The sequence below is a fragment of the Acomys minous genome (genome assembly GCF_964271855.1).
Source record: "Acomys minous genome assembly, chromosome: 11".
In the NCBI taxonomy this organism is placed as follows: Eukaryota; Metazoa; Chordata; class Mammalia; order Rodentia; family Muridae; genus Acomys; species Acomys minous.
In genome coordinates this window covers 61,902,481-61,917,332 of record NC_140492.1, presented here as the reverse complement: position 1 = coordinate 61,917,332, position 14,852 = coordinate 61,902,481, and the positions used below count along the sequence as shown (strand labels likewise).

The 14,852-nt window shown below is 41.7% G+C and overlaps 1 protein-coding gene across 4 annotated transcripts in view; it reads left to right on the top strand.

The window, feature by feature from the left end:
* OPA1 (OPA1 mitochondrial dynamin like GTPase) overlaps positions 1-14,852 on the top strand; it is a 74,762-nt gene that overhangs the window by 19,911 nt on the left and 39,999 nt on the right. For all 4 annotated transcript variants that reach the window (XM_084802639.1, XM_084802640.1, XM_084802638.1 and 1 more), the window contains 12 exons: positions 369-422; positions 3,724-3,828; positions 5,963-6,049; positions 6,596-6,709; positions 10,502-10,582; positions 10,699-10,773; positions 11,030-11,101; positions 11,181-11,280; positions 11,551-11,681; positions 13,616-13,688; positions 13,790-13,862; positions 14,653-14,768. In XM_084802639.1, the coding sequence (XP_084658765.1) occupies positions 369-422; positions 3,724-3,828; positions 5,963-6,049; positions 6,596-6,709; positions 10,502-10,582; positions 10,699-10,773; positions 11,030-11,101; positions 11,181-11,280; positions 11,551-11,681; positions 13,616-13,688; positions 13,790-13,862; positions 14,653-14,768 (1,081 nt within the window). The remainder of the gene's footprint in view (positions 1-368; positions 423-3,723; positions 3,829-5,962; positions 6,050-6,595; positions 6,710-10,501; positions 10,583-10,698; positions 10,774-11,029; positions 11,102-11,180; positions 11,281-11,550; positions 11,682-13,615; positions 13,689-13,789; positions 13,863-14,652; positions 14,769-14,852) is intronic.

Below are 14,852 nucleotides of genomic sequence, written 5' to 3'. Positions count from 1 at the left end.
AGTGAGTGTATCTGGTTTTCCCATGTTCATTTCCGGAGACATGCAGTGCTCCAAACATTAGGGTCCTGTGCCTTAGTACAAGGCAGCGGAGGAAGCCCAAGCGTTCATCTCCGCTGTGTCCAACAAGTCTGTCATAGCAGGTGACTGGAATAGTAACAGGACAATGCCTCCTTGATGCTTCTTTTCATAAGACTTTGATGGACTGTTTTGATTGATGAATATCTTAAATATTCACATGATTTAAATCTTATTTTAAATACACATATACTGTTTGTGCTGCTTTAAAACTTTAGCATATTGTATATTTTATGTAACCCTAAACCTACTTGCTAAATAAATGTTTGTTTGTGTGTTTGTTTAATATTTAGGTGTCAGACAAAGAAAAGATTGACCAACTTCAAGAAGAACTTCTACATACTCAGGTAACTCTAGTCAGTAAGACATGCAGCGCCTCTTTCCTTGTGAGCTGCTAGGGGCTGAGCCCAAGGCATCACACATGGGGGCAAGTGAGCACTGTGACACTGAGCAGCATCCTCAGCCCCAGGGACTACTTCTTTGGGGATGTTGACCCAGCAAAGCAAAAGTTGGAAAGCTTAGTGACACACCCTTATCTCCAGAAGCAATTTCTGTATCTACAGAAGCTAATTGAGAAATAGGAAATAAAGGAGAAACCAAGTGAATACCAGGTTAATTCATTTATGTAGAGATTGCTATTTTTTGAATGATTCTTATCTGAATTTAGAGATACACTACTGTGGGGTAGGGTGGGCGAAAGTATTTGTTCTTATATCATCTAAATATTTTAATGCTGGGCTGGAGAATGGGCTCAGTGGTTAAGAGCACTGACTGCTCTTCCAAAGGTCCTGAGTTCAATTCCCAGCAACCGCATGGTGGCTCACACCATCTATAATGTGATCTAATGTTCTCTTCTGCAGATAAACTACTTATATACAATAAATAAATAAAAACTAAAAAAAATATTTTAATGCTTATATTTTCACTTTACTAGACTAGATACAAAGTAAAAAAAATGGAGATTTCCCATGTCTCTAATGAGTCCACAAAACCCTTTCTTTGTTTCTTTGAATCTGGAAATCAATATAAAATGTTTTCCTATAGATATTTCTGGTGGTATAAGCCAATGGATCTCAGGCTTAATGATAGAAATCATTATTTAAAAGTCAGTCCTGTACAATGTAGTGAGTAGCTGCCTTTCTGGTTTAAGATTTGCCAACAGCAGTGACTCTATTTAAATAACATCTAATAATTAAGACTCATTTTTATAAGCCAAGAGACATACTTATCATCTTGGGTCTCTTTAGAGAAAACATAAGAAGGGGCAATCTGGATGAAATGAAACAACTAGTATATTTTTTATGTGTGATTTTCCTTCATCTATTCATGGAGTCTCATGTTTAACTGTACACTAGAGCGCTGTGCTTTGGATGGCACCTGTCTTTGTGGAGGCTTCTCTGCCATGAATTAAGAGTTACTACACTACTTACTGCCCAGATCACTGCTCCCTTCCAGTGTACTCAATAAGCTATTCTTTAAAAAAAAAAAAAACTCCCTGGTCTCAGAGAGAGTGGCCCTTGGAGCCCACTCTCCGTATCACTTCAGTATTCCTTAGGAGCTTGTTAGAAATACACAATCTGAGGCCATCCTAAACCCGCTGAGCCAGAGTCTCTGATGAGGGCCCTCACAATCTTGGTGGTATTTTGCAGTTCTCTTTTGTTTCTGTGGTTTTGGTTTGGGAGAGGGTCTCACTGTGCAGCTGATCTGGAACTTAAATTCTCTGGCCTTCGTCTCCTAAATGCCTGCTCACCTTTGAGGCCAGCTGCAGCCTTTGTTTTCAAAGCCCTTAATGTATTATGACACAGCCTAAAATCAGAATTGTTTGTTCTCCATAAGTGTGCCCAGCCTTTTGGCTTTGTAACACAACCTAGTTGTCTACAAGGTTCACACTGAAGAACCACTCAGTCAAGTTATAAATGAAATTACACACACAAACAGTTAAAAGGTTTTAAGTAAAATTACAGTTTTGCCTATATTCACAAATGTCCTGAGGTTGGACATTCATGTCAGCCTATTTACGCTCCTAGAGGGTGGCTGCAGGTTGACATTTGTGCCAAGGAAAGAAATGTAGATTCCCCCACATTGATTCCATATGGACAAAGAAATATGCCATGAAAGTGTACCCTGCACATGCGCAGTTCCAGCGGCAAGCCTTGTGTTGGTACACACTGTGGGGAGCAGTGATGTGAAGAGCTGCGCAGTCTTCTCCATCCTCCCTCAGCGATTCTCAGGTGAAAGAATTACACAGGCTGTATGTGACGTTTTAAATTTTCATTTAAAGGGGTAAAAATGGAAATAATTGTATTGTCTTTTATTTAAGGCAAAGTGTCTCAAATTAGTATCATTTCAACCTATAATACATATAGCAGATACTTAAAAGACATTTTGATGTTTCTAAAACACGATTTCAAGAGCTCAGTAACTATATTTGGCTAGTGACTGCTAATCTACACAGCAAAGAAATGTTAGCGTTTTCCTATCCTCATGGACTAGAGAATGTTTATCATACAACCAGGTAGTTCTACTCTATATAAAACAGGTAGCTGTTTTATATAGCTATGGATGCTTTTCTTTAATTAGGCTTAATTTGCACATTCTGCAAAGGTAGGACCATGATTCCCTGTTACTTAGCATTTTCTTGGGAGGTTAAACCCTTAAGTTTAAGGTATGTTTTCCATGTTGTGATGTAAGTTGTACATCTAAGCAGTCTGATAACTATAGGGAAGTGTGATTCTTAGTTCTCTCTAGCTAGGATGACCAGTTTGAAAAACAAAGTGTGTTGGCGTTTAGCTACTTTGAAATAACAACCTTTAAAGTACATGTTCTTATATCAGAATTTTAAGTACAAACAAACTTCTCCAGACAGGGGCATTTGACCCAGCCTGGAAGAATGTGAGCCTCTTACTTAGACAGTCCTGTTTAAATGCTTTTTCCTCCCCACACAAGGTGACCTTAGGACAAGCTGCCAGGGTCCCTAACCATAAGCTTCTGGCCTGGAAAACCTGTACTACAGTGGGCTTTCTGTAAAGGGCTCCTCACATAATGCATGCTGGGGTGCTTCTCGCTCATGCTGTATATCATACCATCTTTGTTTAATGAAAACTCCTTTTTGGGGGGGGGGGTTTGGGTTTTTTTTTTTTTTTTTTTTTTTTTGGTTTTGGTTTTGGTTTTTTGAGACAGGGTCTCTCTGTGCAGCCTTGGCTATCCTGGACTCACTTTGTAGACCAGGCTGGGCTTGAACTCACAGCGATCCGCCTGCCTCTGCCTGGGATTAAAGGCATGCACCACCACGCCTGCCTGAAGACTTTTTTAATTGTAGGAAATATTGTTTCTTAGAGTATAGTCTAGACTTCTTTAAGTTCTTACTTTTTTTTTATTTTAAAATTAGTTCTTCAATATGAGAAGCAAATAAATGTTTAAATTAAATGCTCAGTTATAATGGAAACCTAATGGATTCACTGCTTGCTTGGGATAATCATAGTTTTGTTTTCTCTACATTGTCATGGGACTTTTTAAATGTGATAATAATTTTAAGTGTAACCAGCTAAGTCATATAACTTCAGAATTTTGGAAGATTTTAACTAGACTTACTGTTTATTTGTTAGCCCCTTGGTTTCTCACGAGGCCATGTGTGTTACCTCGTTGCAGTTAAAGTACCAGCGGATCCTGGAACGGTTGGAGAAGGAGAACAAGGAGCTGCGGAAGCTGGTGCTGCAGAAGGACGACAAGGGCATCCACCACAGGAAGCTGAAGGTGCTCACAGGGCAGCGGCACTGGGGATTAAATAGCACAGCTTTATGTGTGTGCGTGCCGTGCCTGCATGCATGTCTGTGCACCCCTGCATGCCTGGTAGCTGTGGAGGCTGGAAGAGAGCGTCAGCTCCCGTGGAACTGCAGTTCCAGATGGTTGTGTAAGCTGATCTGTGCGTGCTGCGAGTGGACCTGGGTTCTCTGCAATAGCAGCCAGTGCTTTTAACCCCTGAGCCATCTCTTCAGCCCCCAAATGATAAAAAAAATTTAGTAAATTGTGAAGTTTCTTTTTCACTTCTAGCCAGTAGTTTCTAAATTCATCATAGTATACCTATAAAATCTTCATTTTAAGAGGACTTTATTATGAATCAACCTATTTTCCTAAAATACCTAGGTTATCTTCAGCCTTAATTTCTGTATCTATAAAATTTGAATTCTTTTAAATGCTTTTTAAAAAATTATCGTATGTGCACATATATGTATGTGCCATGGTTTGTGTGTGTGTGTGTGTGTGTGTGTGTGTGTGTGTTTGTCTGTGTGTGTGTGTGTGTGTGTGTGTGTGTTTGTCTGTGTGTGTGTGTGTGTGTGTGTGTGTGTGTTTGTCTGTGTGTGTGTGTGTGTGTGTTGTTTCTTTCCCCCTTTACTCGGTTCCAGGAATTGAATTCAGGTCACCAGGCTTGCATGGTGTATGTCTTTCCTTGCTGAGCCATCTTCCTGCCAAGTTAGGACTATTAGTTTATTGAATCTTAAGTAATACTTGCTACTGTTGCTTTACTGATATTTCCACGTCAGTTTGTCTTCACTTTTGAAATTTAACACTTATTGTCCAAAGTAAGCTGTCAACTATGGCAATTAATATAAACTTTTTAAAATAAGTGTATGTTGGTATTATTGTAATCAACATACTGTTAATTACCACTGTCAATAAATTAAGTCATACTGTCACCATAGACTGAAGCCAGATGTGTTTTAATTGAAAGTTTACTGCTAGATCAGTGTCTCAGGATAAATAAACACGAGTTGCTGCAGCATACCAGAACCATTGTGGATCATGGCGCATGTTCTAGAACCAGGGTGCAAAGATGTCTTTCAGTTTAACAAAATGCTTTAATAGCTTTGGCTATAAATCACCAGGACCCAAAGCGTGAAAGCCTCACTCTTTGTACAAGTGCTGCCTGGCCTGAAAAGTCATGCTCAAGTGTTAGGACTTACAGTTACCTTAGAAATAAGATACAATAGTAACGAGATGAATTTATTTTCAGGCATATGTGAGGGCAGCTCTCTGCCATGTTGGTGTTTCTGTGTATTAAGAGGAAGTATCCTTAAATGCTCATAATGTTCCCATCTTGGCATTAAATGTTGCTTGATGGTTCCCCTTTGTTCTCAGGCCTATGTGTGTTTTTCTGCCCCTTAGATATTTTACTTGCAGCCGCTGTATTCATGATTCTGTGCTCAACCCTGGTGTCCAGAGAAAGGCAGTCTGAGGCGCTGTCCTTTACTTGCATCGCAGCCTCCCCGTCCCTAGGTGCTGGAGCCCCCTGCTCTAACAGCCTCCCCGTCCCTAGGTGCTGGAGCCCCCTGCTCTAACAGCCTCCCCGTCCCTAGGTGCTGGAGCCCCCTGCTCTAACAGCCTCCCCGTCCCTAGGTGCTGGAGCCCCCTGCTCTAACAGCCTCCCCACTCATCCTCCTCCACTTCTCTGCTCTGTCCTCGGGCTCCCACATGCATGTGCGCCCTGCCCTCTCTTCACGCTGTGTGTGCGTTCCTGCTTTTTTTCTACCCTGTCCTTTTTTTCTCTGTTCTTCCATACACCCGAAACTTGACAGAGAGTGATTCCACTGCCACTCACTTGGTCACCTGACCCCCTGTTTTCTTCCAGTATTAGTGGTTAGCTCATTGACAGTGATGTGGGTTCTCTTTGACCATCTAATTGAAATCTAAATTGATGAACTTTTTACTAAGTTGGCATATTTCTAAATAAACTAAAGAAGGGGAATTTATTCTTAGATTGGTTTTACTATGAAAATACATTTATATAATTAGAAAAAGCAATGCAAATTTGAATTTCTATGTTTTCTCTCAGTATATCTGTGGTCTTTTATTGTTTGATTTCTTGTCACTGAGTTTTGCTTTTTTGCAGAAATCTTTGATTGATATGTATTCTGAAGTTCTTGATGTTCTCTCCGATTATGATGCCAGTTATAATACACAAGATCATCTGCCACGGGTAAGGAGACACAGACCGCGGACCTGCTGTCAGCAGGAAAGTGCTCTCCTGTGTTGTCCTAATTCCTTTACCCCTCGATACCTTAAATACTATGTATTGCTTGGCTCCTTATGTTGAGGACTCGAAATGTAAATATATGTTTTGAAAGAAAACTGTCAGATATTTGCCATTGTACAGTCATTTAACATAATGTTAAAATATCCATCAAAAAAGTAAACATATGGATGAAATTTAGTCTAATAGAATCCAAAACATATTTGTAAAATGTAAACTGGCTATGGAAAATATTTGTGAACAGTTAATGATCTGATTTAGAAATAACTCTTAACTAGCATAGTTTTCAAAAATAAAAATTTGACTGTAAATAATTGATCCAATTAGTACTTTTGCTATTTGTGTCTGCAGAGTGCCTGCATGCATCAAATCTCATTCTTTAAATAAAAATAATAATAAACATCTTTTGTGATTTTAAAACATTTTAATGTCAGTCAACATTTAATTTGGTATAAGAATAATGCTAATAAATGGTATCTTTTCTTGTGATAGGTTGTTGTGGTTGGAGATCAGAGTGCTGGAAAAACAAGTGTGCTAGAAATGATTGCTCAAGCACGGATATTCCCACGAGGATCTGGCGAGATGATGACACGTTCCCCAGTGAAGGTAGGAGTGGAGGCCGTGTCACTGAGTGACCTCAGAGAAGCACCACTGCGGTGTTGGGACTAAGACTTAGCTAAAGAGGGGGATTCTTACACTGTGTTTAGAGTTACACAGTGTAGGAATTAAAGGGGACACAGCCAGGGAACTCAGGTCTAGGGTTGAAAGAGTCAGCGAAGGGAGAGAGGTGGGAAGGACATCAGAGACACTGTGGGTATCTGGGAGACACTGTGAGGCCTCTTGATATTATCTGGAGTAAAACACACTGAGGCTGAGAAAGAAATGAAAACATTGCAAGTGGAATCAGTGCGTCTAGATCATTTCCTCTAGTGGGGTCAGTGTGTCTAGATCACTTCCTATAGTGGAGTCAGTGCATCTAGATCATTTTCTATAGTGGAGTCAGTGAGTCTAGATCACTTCCTATAGTGGAGTCAGTGTGTCTAGATCATTTCCTATAGTGGAGTCAGTGCATCTAGATCACTTCCTATAGTGGAGTCAGAGCATCTAGATTACTTCCTATAGTGGAGTCAGTGCGTCTAGATCATTTCCTATAGTGGAGTCAGTGCATCTAGATCATTTCCTATAGTGGAGTCAGTGTGTGTAGATCATTTCCTGGAGTGGAGTCAGTGAGTCTAGATCATTATTTCCTATAGTGGAGTCAGTGAGTCTAGATCATTTCCTATAGTGGGGTCAGTGCATCTAGATCACTTCCTATAGTGGAGTCAAAGCATCTCGATCACTTCCTATAGTGGAGTCAGAGCATCTAGATCATTTCCTATAGTGGAGTCAGTGCATCTAGATCACTTCCTATAGTGGAGTCAGAGCATCTAGATCACTTCCTATAGTGGAGTCAGTGTGTCTAGATCATTTCCTATAGTGGAGTCAGTGTGTCTAGATCATTTCCTATAGTGGAGTCAGTGCGTCTAGATCATTTCCTATAGTGGAGTCAGTGAGTCTAGATCATTTCCTATAGTGGAGTCAGTGCGTCTAGATCACTTCCTATAGTGGAGTCAGTGAGTCTAGATCACTTCCTATAGGGGAGTCAGTGCGTCTAGATCATTTCCTATAGTGGAGTCAGTGCGTCTAGATCATTTCCTATAGTGGAGTCAGTGCGTCTAGATCATTTCCTATAGTGGAGTCAGTGAGTCTAGATCACTTCCTATAGTGGAGTCAGTGTGTCTAGATCATTTCCTATAGTGGAGTCAGTGCGTCTAGATCATTTCCTATAGTGGAGTCAGTGTGTCTAGATCATTTTCTATAGTGGAGTCAGTGTGTGTAGATCATTTCCTGGAGTGGAGTCAGTGCGTCTAGATCATTTTCTATAGTGGAGTCAGTGCGTCTAGATCACTTCCTATAGTGGAGTCAGTGCGTCTAGATCATTTCCTATAGTGGAGTCAGTGAGTCTAGATCACTTCCTGTAGTGGAGTCAGTGCATCTAGATCATTTCCTGTAGTGGAGTCAGTGCGTCATGTTGCCGTCTGGTATACTTCTGCTGCACGCAGGGAGTAGCGGGTGCACAGCTCCTGAGGTGGTGGGCAGGTAGTCCCATTTGAGGAATAGTAAAGAGGCTGGTGTGATGGACCACAGTGAGGAGCCCTCAGTGACAGGTGAGAGGGATAAGCAGGTCCTAGGGCCTGCTAGGCCAGTGTACAGACTGTGGTTTTTATTTAAATCAAATGGGAAGCCGGTGAAGTCCTGAGAGGAGTTCTGTTACCTTCAAAAAGGCTGTGGCTGCTGCACTGAAAAGATTTGGCAAGGTGGGTGGAGTCGTGGGGATCAGATGGCAGGGTTCAGGGATACTTGCATGCAGAAGTACTAATGAGGGTGAAAAGAACTGGGGGGTTATGAAACTGTTTTAAAGTAGAGCCAACAGGATTTCTTGACAGGTTGATATGAAGAGAGCGATCACCAGGACTTGGGTTTTAACCTGAGCACATTAGAGGATGTTATTTAGAAAGAAACATCTGCATAGGTTTTGAAAGATGGTCAAGAGTTTGATTTTCTTGCTAAAGGGAGATGAATAATAAATAGGTTCTGTGTGTACAGAGTTGGAGAATGGTCTGGACTGGGGACATAAATTTTGGAATCAAGATGAAACGTATACTAGATAAGATGGTAAAGGAGTGAGTGGAATAAAGCTCTAGCACCTGCTCGGTTAAAGGGGAAGGAAGCAGTCTGGAACATGTGTGGCCAGCCCCGTGTGGAAGCCAAACCAGGACCATGGCGCCAACCCGGAGCCAGGAAAAGAAAGTATCAAAGAAGAAGCGACCCGAGGAGCAAGGGGAGGCTGAGCACCAGTCACTCAGTTTACTGTGGGGCCAAGCGATGAGGGTGGAGGGCTGGAGGCTGTCTGCTCACTCCTGAGCCAGGGAGAAATAAATAGCCAGGTTATCAGCTGTTGGGAGAAAGGAGGACACGGAGGCAGGAGGGCAAAAGCAACGGCGTTCTAAAGCGAGTGTGGTGGCTGAAGGCAGGTCATAGGATGACTGAGGAGTCAGACCAAAGCCACCAGGAGGGCTGGGGCATACATTTACAGGGACTCTCTGTGGTTGAGGACTGGTTATCGCTTGCTTTCCTATTCATCTGGTAGAAGTTGAGATTAAGTAATTAGGAATTGGAAGTTTGGAATCACCGAGAAGTATGATCAGAATTGTGGTAGAAAGTGAGAAAGGGAGGCTCACTAATAAAATCTTCCAGTGACAGCTGGGTGTAGCTACAACAGGGTGGAGTACTGGGCAGGACAGCATAACTCAGAGTATTCTATGGGGTCTGGCGGGAGCCGGGCCATATGGTGTGAGAGTGGTTTCTCCTCCATTTGTCGGTAGTATTCAGTGTACCAAGCTTTATACATCCACTTTACCATAGTTGATGGGAGTCTAGTCTGCTTCCAGTTTAGGTACGTGAAGCCCAGCGTGAACCTGTGCCTCCTGTCATGTACAGTGACAGTATGGAAACACTGAGAGTTCATCTTTTACTTTGCTACAGGTACCATAATTGTGGAAGGTGTACATGGTACTTCAGGAAATTAACTCTGTCCTGGGAGGCAGGTTGCATTCAAATAGACAAGCCATTAATTAGCTTTATGTCCATCAGGACTCCTGCTGCTTGATAAACTCCTATTTGTGTTACCTCAGACTAATGAAATTGAAGTAGTAGCTTGTCTCAGTGAAAGCAAATACATTTTCAAAGTTAAACAGTGTAATTATGATACCTTGAAATGTATACACTAAAAATTAAGGAATATTAAGTTTAGAAGCTCTTGTAAAATGGCTCACTGTCATTGCATGTTAAATACTTCACCATGCTGCCTCTCCTGATAGGTTTGCTCTCGGCTCCAGGTAGCCAGGTCCAGTCTGTGCTGTGGTACCGTAACTTGAACCGCACTCTGCCTGTCTGTGTGGAGTGACATCTGAAACAGGAGTGGTCAGCCCTGTGTCCCCATCTGTAACACTTGTTGTGTAGTGAACATATTGAGGAATGGTGACTACATGAACTGTCTTCTCCCTGAATTCATCTCAAGTTAAATATTGGCTTCTCTTTCAATTCTTCAAAGGGACACTGTAGAGGGTCAGTTTCTGGTCGTAGTGGTCTGTAGACCTTTGCCTGGAGGAGAGAGGAGGCTAGCAGCACTCTAGGTCATAAAAGACTGAGCAGCCACCAGTCTTGTGGCAAAGTGGCAGCATGGTGGGACAGTGCAGAGCAGCCATGGTGAGCACACCTGAGCACAGCGTGAAGGCGCAGTGATTGTTCTGCCTGGACTAACATTAGTTCTGAGTGCATCTGTTTCTGTGCTCTCAGGTGACTCTCAGCGAAGGTCCTCACCATGTAGCCTTGTTTAAAGACAGCTCTCGGGAGTTTGATCTCACCAAGGAGGAAGATGTAAGTAGAATTCATCTTAAGTTCGTCTGCGTCTCTCTCTCTAACCCCTTGCACACTAAGACAGTGAATGTTTGTCATGAGTACTGTCTCAGCACTTTGCTCTTTCCCATTAATAGCTTGCAGCATTGAGACATGAAATTGAACTCCGAATGAGGAAAAATGTGAAAGAAGGTTGTACTGTGAGCCCTGAGGTAAGGCTGCCAATTCGTTTCAGCTATGATTTGGGGAAATGATAATTGTAATTGGGATCCTGGGTCATGGTCTAAATAGCGTATCATATAGAAAGAATTTTCTAGCATAATTGCTTTGAGGTCAAAAGAAAATAACTTTTTTTTTCTGAAATAATTATCTGAATGAACAAGATAGAGAATTTTCAGAATATTTAACACCAGAAATATTCCTAAGAAATTCAGACCCCAAGAGATTGACTTTTGTCTTCCTGAATAGACCATATCTTTAAATGTCAAAGGCCCTGGGCTGCAGAGGATGGTGCTCGTGGACCTGCCCGGCGTCATTAATGTGAGTACGCGCAGATGTGTCTCGTGTCATCCTGACTGTGGAAGCATCTGTAGTGACATGTAAAACCTTTCTCTTCAAGACTGTGACATCAGGCATGGCTCCTGACACAAAGGAAACTATCTTCAGTATCAGCAAAGCTTACATGCAGAATCCTAACGCCATCATCCTGTGCATTCAAGGTAAATCCCAGCAGTCTCACTGCAGTCCATGCGTCCCCGTAGCACCTGAAGCATTGCTGCAGCGCGTGTCAGACAACCACACGTGGCAAATGTCTTCCCACCTCTCTCATTCATCTTACCAATAAATGGCATCGAAGCTGGGCAGTTGTGATATTTTTCACTGTTGTCATCATTGCAATTACTATTGGCTGCGTTTCTAAAGTAAATGTATTAAGACTGAATTTTTCCAGTCAAGGTTGTAGTTATTATACTGCATTTTCCTTCTTTCAGATGGATCTGTAGATGCTGAGCGCAGCATTGTTACAGACCTGGTCAGTCAAATGGATCCGCATGGAAGAAGAACCATATTTGTTTTGACCAAAGTGGACCTGGCAGAAAAAAATGTAGCCAGCCCAAGCAGGGTGAGGGCAAGTTCTTTATTGTGAGAATGAGTGTGTGTGTGTGTGTGTGTGTGTGTGTGTGTGTGAGAGAGAGAGAGAGAGAGAGAGAGAGAGAGAGAGAGATCACACAGGCCTTCTCTTTTCCATATGAGTTCTGTAAATCTTTTTAAAGTTCTTTCTGGGTGCAGATCTGACTTAGGACACACTCTTTATGGTACACAGTGGCAGTGTCCTGGCACTACCATTTGCTAGCTCTGTGTGTGAGATCTTGGGGTAAGTTATTCAGCTTTTTGGTGCTCTAGGCTCCTAATTGGTGGAATGAAGACATGTATGATATGATCTCATAGGTTATGATGAGTTGAAAGTCAATAATGCACAATGATTAATGATTAGGATGGTTCCCGGGCCCCAAGTGATGTATACAAATGATAAATTCATAGTCTACAGTTCCCTGTAGGACAGTGGTGTCAGATCTTCATCCCCCACTGCTACTGGTTGGGATGTCTGTCTTTCCCACCTTAACCTTGTGAGGCTCTGCCTCTGTGTCAGTGTCCCCAGACATACCAGCCTCAGGGCACTGATTCCCTCAAAGGACTCACAACACTTGCCACATAGTTACACTTGCTTCAAAGACGCTTACATAGCCATGAGGAGAAGATGCATGGGCTACCATCTAGAGGCATCCTCCTCATGTTTCCAGGAGCCTTCTTCCAGATGCTAGTCAGAGAGGCAGTACCAAAATTTCAACTTCTCAGAAGAAAACTGGTCAGCACATAGCACATTTCTTGCCCAGGACTGTGAAGCAAAGGCTAGCAGGCCTTTTGTAGGTGCTTTCGGGCTTTGCTGTGGTGACTTGTCTTTGAGCCTCCGCCTCTCTCTGCCTTATTTTTAAGAGCAAGGCAGCATTGCTGTGTCATTGGTCCTGTGCGATAGAGAAAAAAGTAAGGTAGATGCTATATCTTCAGCCTCTTCCTACCCTGTTGCTTTCATTCCTTTTTCTCTGGGGTAGTCACTTTGAATTTCATATGAGATGCACTTGAGGCTTATTTCAGGCCTTCCTGTGGCAAAGACTCAGTTTTAGCTCAGACTTAACTTTTCTTACTCGGTGTTACTTAAATGGGCCTCCAGAAGTGGGAATTCTCACATGGTGTATGAATGTGTGTGAATGTGACTTATGTAAATATACGTTTTCCTGGGTCCTGACTCCATAGTTTTTACCACACTCAGAAAAGGATTTTTGTCCTTAAAAGAGTTGAAAACCAATCCAAAATATGTTGTTTTAAGTAGGCATAGGAGGAGAAATGAGTAAAAAACAATCCAACTTGGCTAGAATTTAGGTACTCAAGGCCCACAAGATGTCTCAACAGGTAAAGGCACTGTGGCCAAATCTTACCTGAGTTTGCTCCTTGGAACCCACAAACTGACTTCCACAGTTTGCCTCTGAACTGCATATACACGCTCACACATGCATATCAAATAAAAAAAATGTAATTCTTTAACTTAGTAGGATAACTTTAATTTTTAAATATTCAATGAAACTATGAAGAAAAAGTAGTGAAGCTATTTATTGATTGCATCTCTCTTCCAGGCACTGTGCTGAGGGTCATTAGCTCATAACCTCTATAACCTTTGTTAAAATTAACTCCTTTACTTAAGATCACACAGCTGGTAAGTGGTAGAGCAAGAACGCCAACCAGGGTTTGACTCAGAAGCACTACGAATCATTCCAAGTCTTAATCTTGGCTTACAAATTTTAATAGACATTACTTATAGTGCAGCTAAGTACAATTCCATTAAATAACAATCAAAACACATCTATGTTGCTTTTGAACAGATGTATGTATGCGGATACACATAGAGTTTTTTAATATTTTGGTTTTTCTTTTAATTGCATGTTCTTTCAAAAATTAAATGAGACTATATTTCACATTTATTTTTCCTATTTATTAAAATAGATACAACAGATAATTGAAGGCAAGCTTTTCCCAATGAAAGCTCTGGGTTATTTTGCTGTTGTAACAGGAAAAGGTATGCAAAGATGGCTTGTTTTAACTTACTTTTAGTTTTTGTTGTTTTCAGATAATAAAGATTAATTTTCTTGGTGAAAATGTGGTCACCATCTTTCCTAGGAAACAGCTCTGAAAGCATTGAAGCTATAAGAGAATATGAAGAAGAATTTTTTCAGAATTCAAAACTCCTAAAGTAGGTGTCATGTTACAATATTCAAAGACTGTGCAGGGAGAGCATAGCTAACACAGAACCACCTCAGCTTTACCTACCATGTCAGTAGCAGTTAGCGTACGGCTGCCCGTCTGTGTCTAGTGAGGCTGGCCTTGAGGACTCACGGACAGAATTGGAAGCAGCCTCTCAGTGGTCCCATAGATGGCAGGACAGACAGACTGCCTCTGCAGATGTGGACTGAGAGACAACTCTTGCACTTCTTATGTTGTTTTCCCTACAAAGTGATTCTTTAATTAATTTTTTAAAATATGTATGTATATTTCTCTTATATTAATAGAAAAAGTTGCAGTGGTGGGTGGCAACAGGATATCCCTAATTAGATATTGGAAGAAATTGACAGAAAATAAGACACTGAAACATAAAACAAAGTGGAAGGACTAAAAGAGCAATTGATTTACACTACAAGTTTTCACATGGAGTTCTGGAAATAGAAGCCATTTGCCTCCAGATTGGTACAGAAGCAAGGATAGTTTCTGCAGGCCCTGTTTTTATTAGAAAGAAAGTGATGACCCTATAAAACCTTGTTGTCCATGTGGTGCTCACTAGTCGTATGCACTCAGCAGACAAAAGCTGGCCCCTCAGCTGCACCTGCTACAGACTTCAAGGGCTCAGTAGCACATGTGGCTAATGCTTTCCATGCTGGACAGCTCGGATAGACCCATTCTCCTTGCAGAAAGTTTTACTGGGCAGTGTGAGTGTGAAGAAGTGCTCCTTTATCATTCTGACACGCTTTAGCTCTGGTCTCCTATAGGACAAGTATGCTAAAGGCACACCAGGTCACCACGAGAAATCTCAGCCTTGCTGTGTCGGACTGCTTTTGGAAAATGGTTCGAGAGTCAGTTGAGCAACAGGCTGATAGCTTCAAAGGTAAGCTGGCTTCTTAAAGTGAGCCCACAAACCCAGCCATGTGACAAGCTGCATTCAGTTGTACCAGAGCTGGTTTTCTCTCAC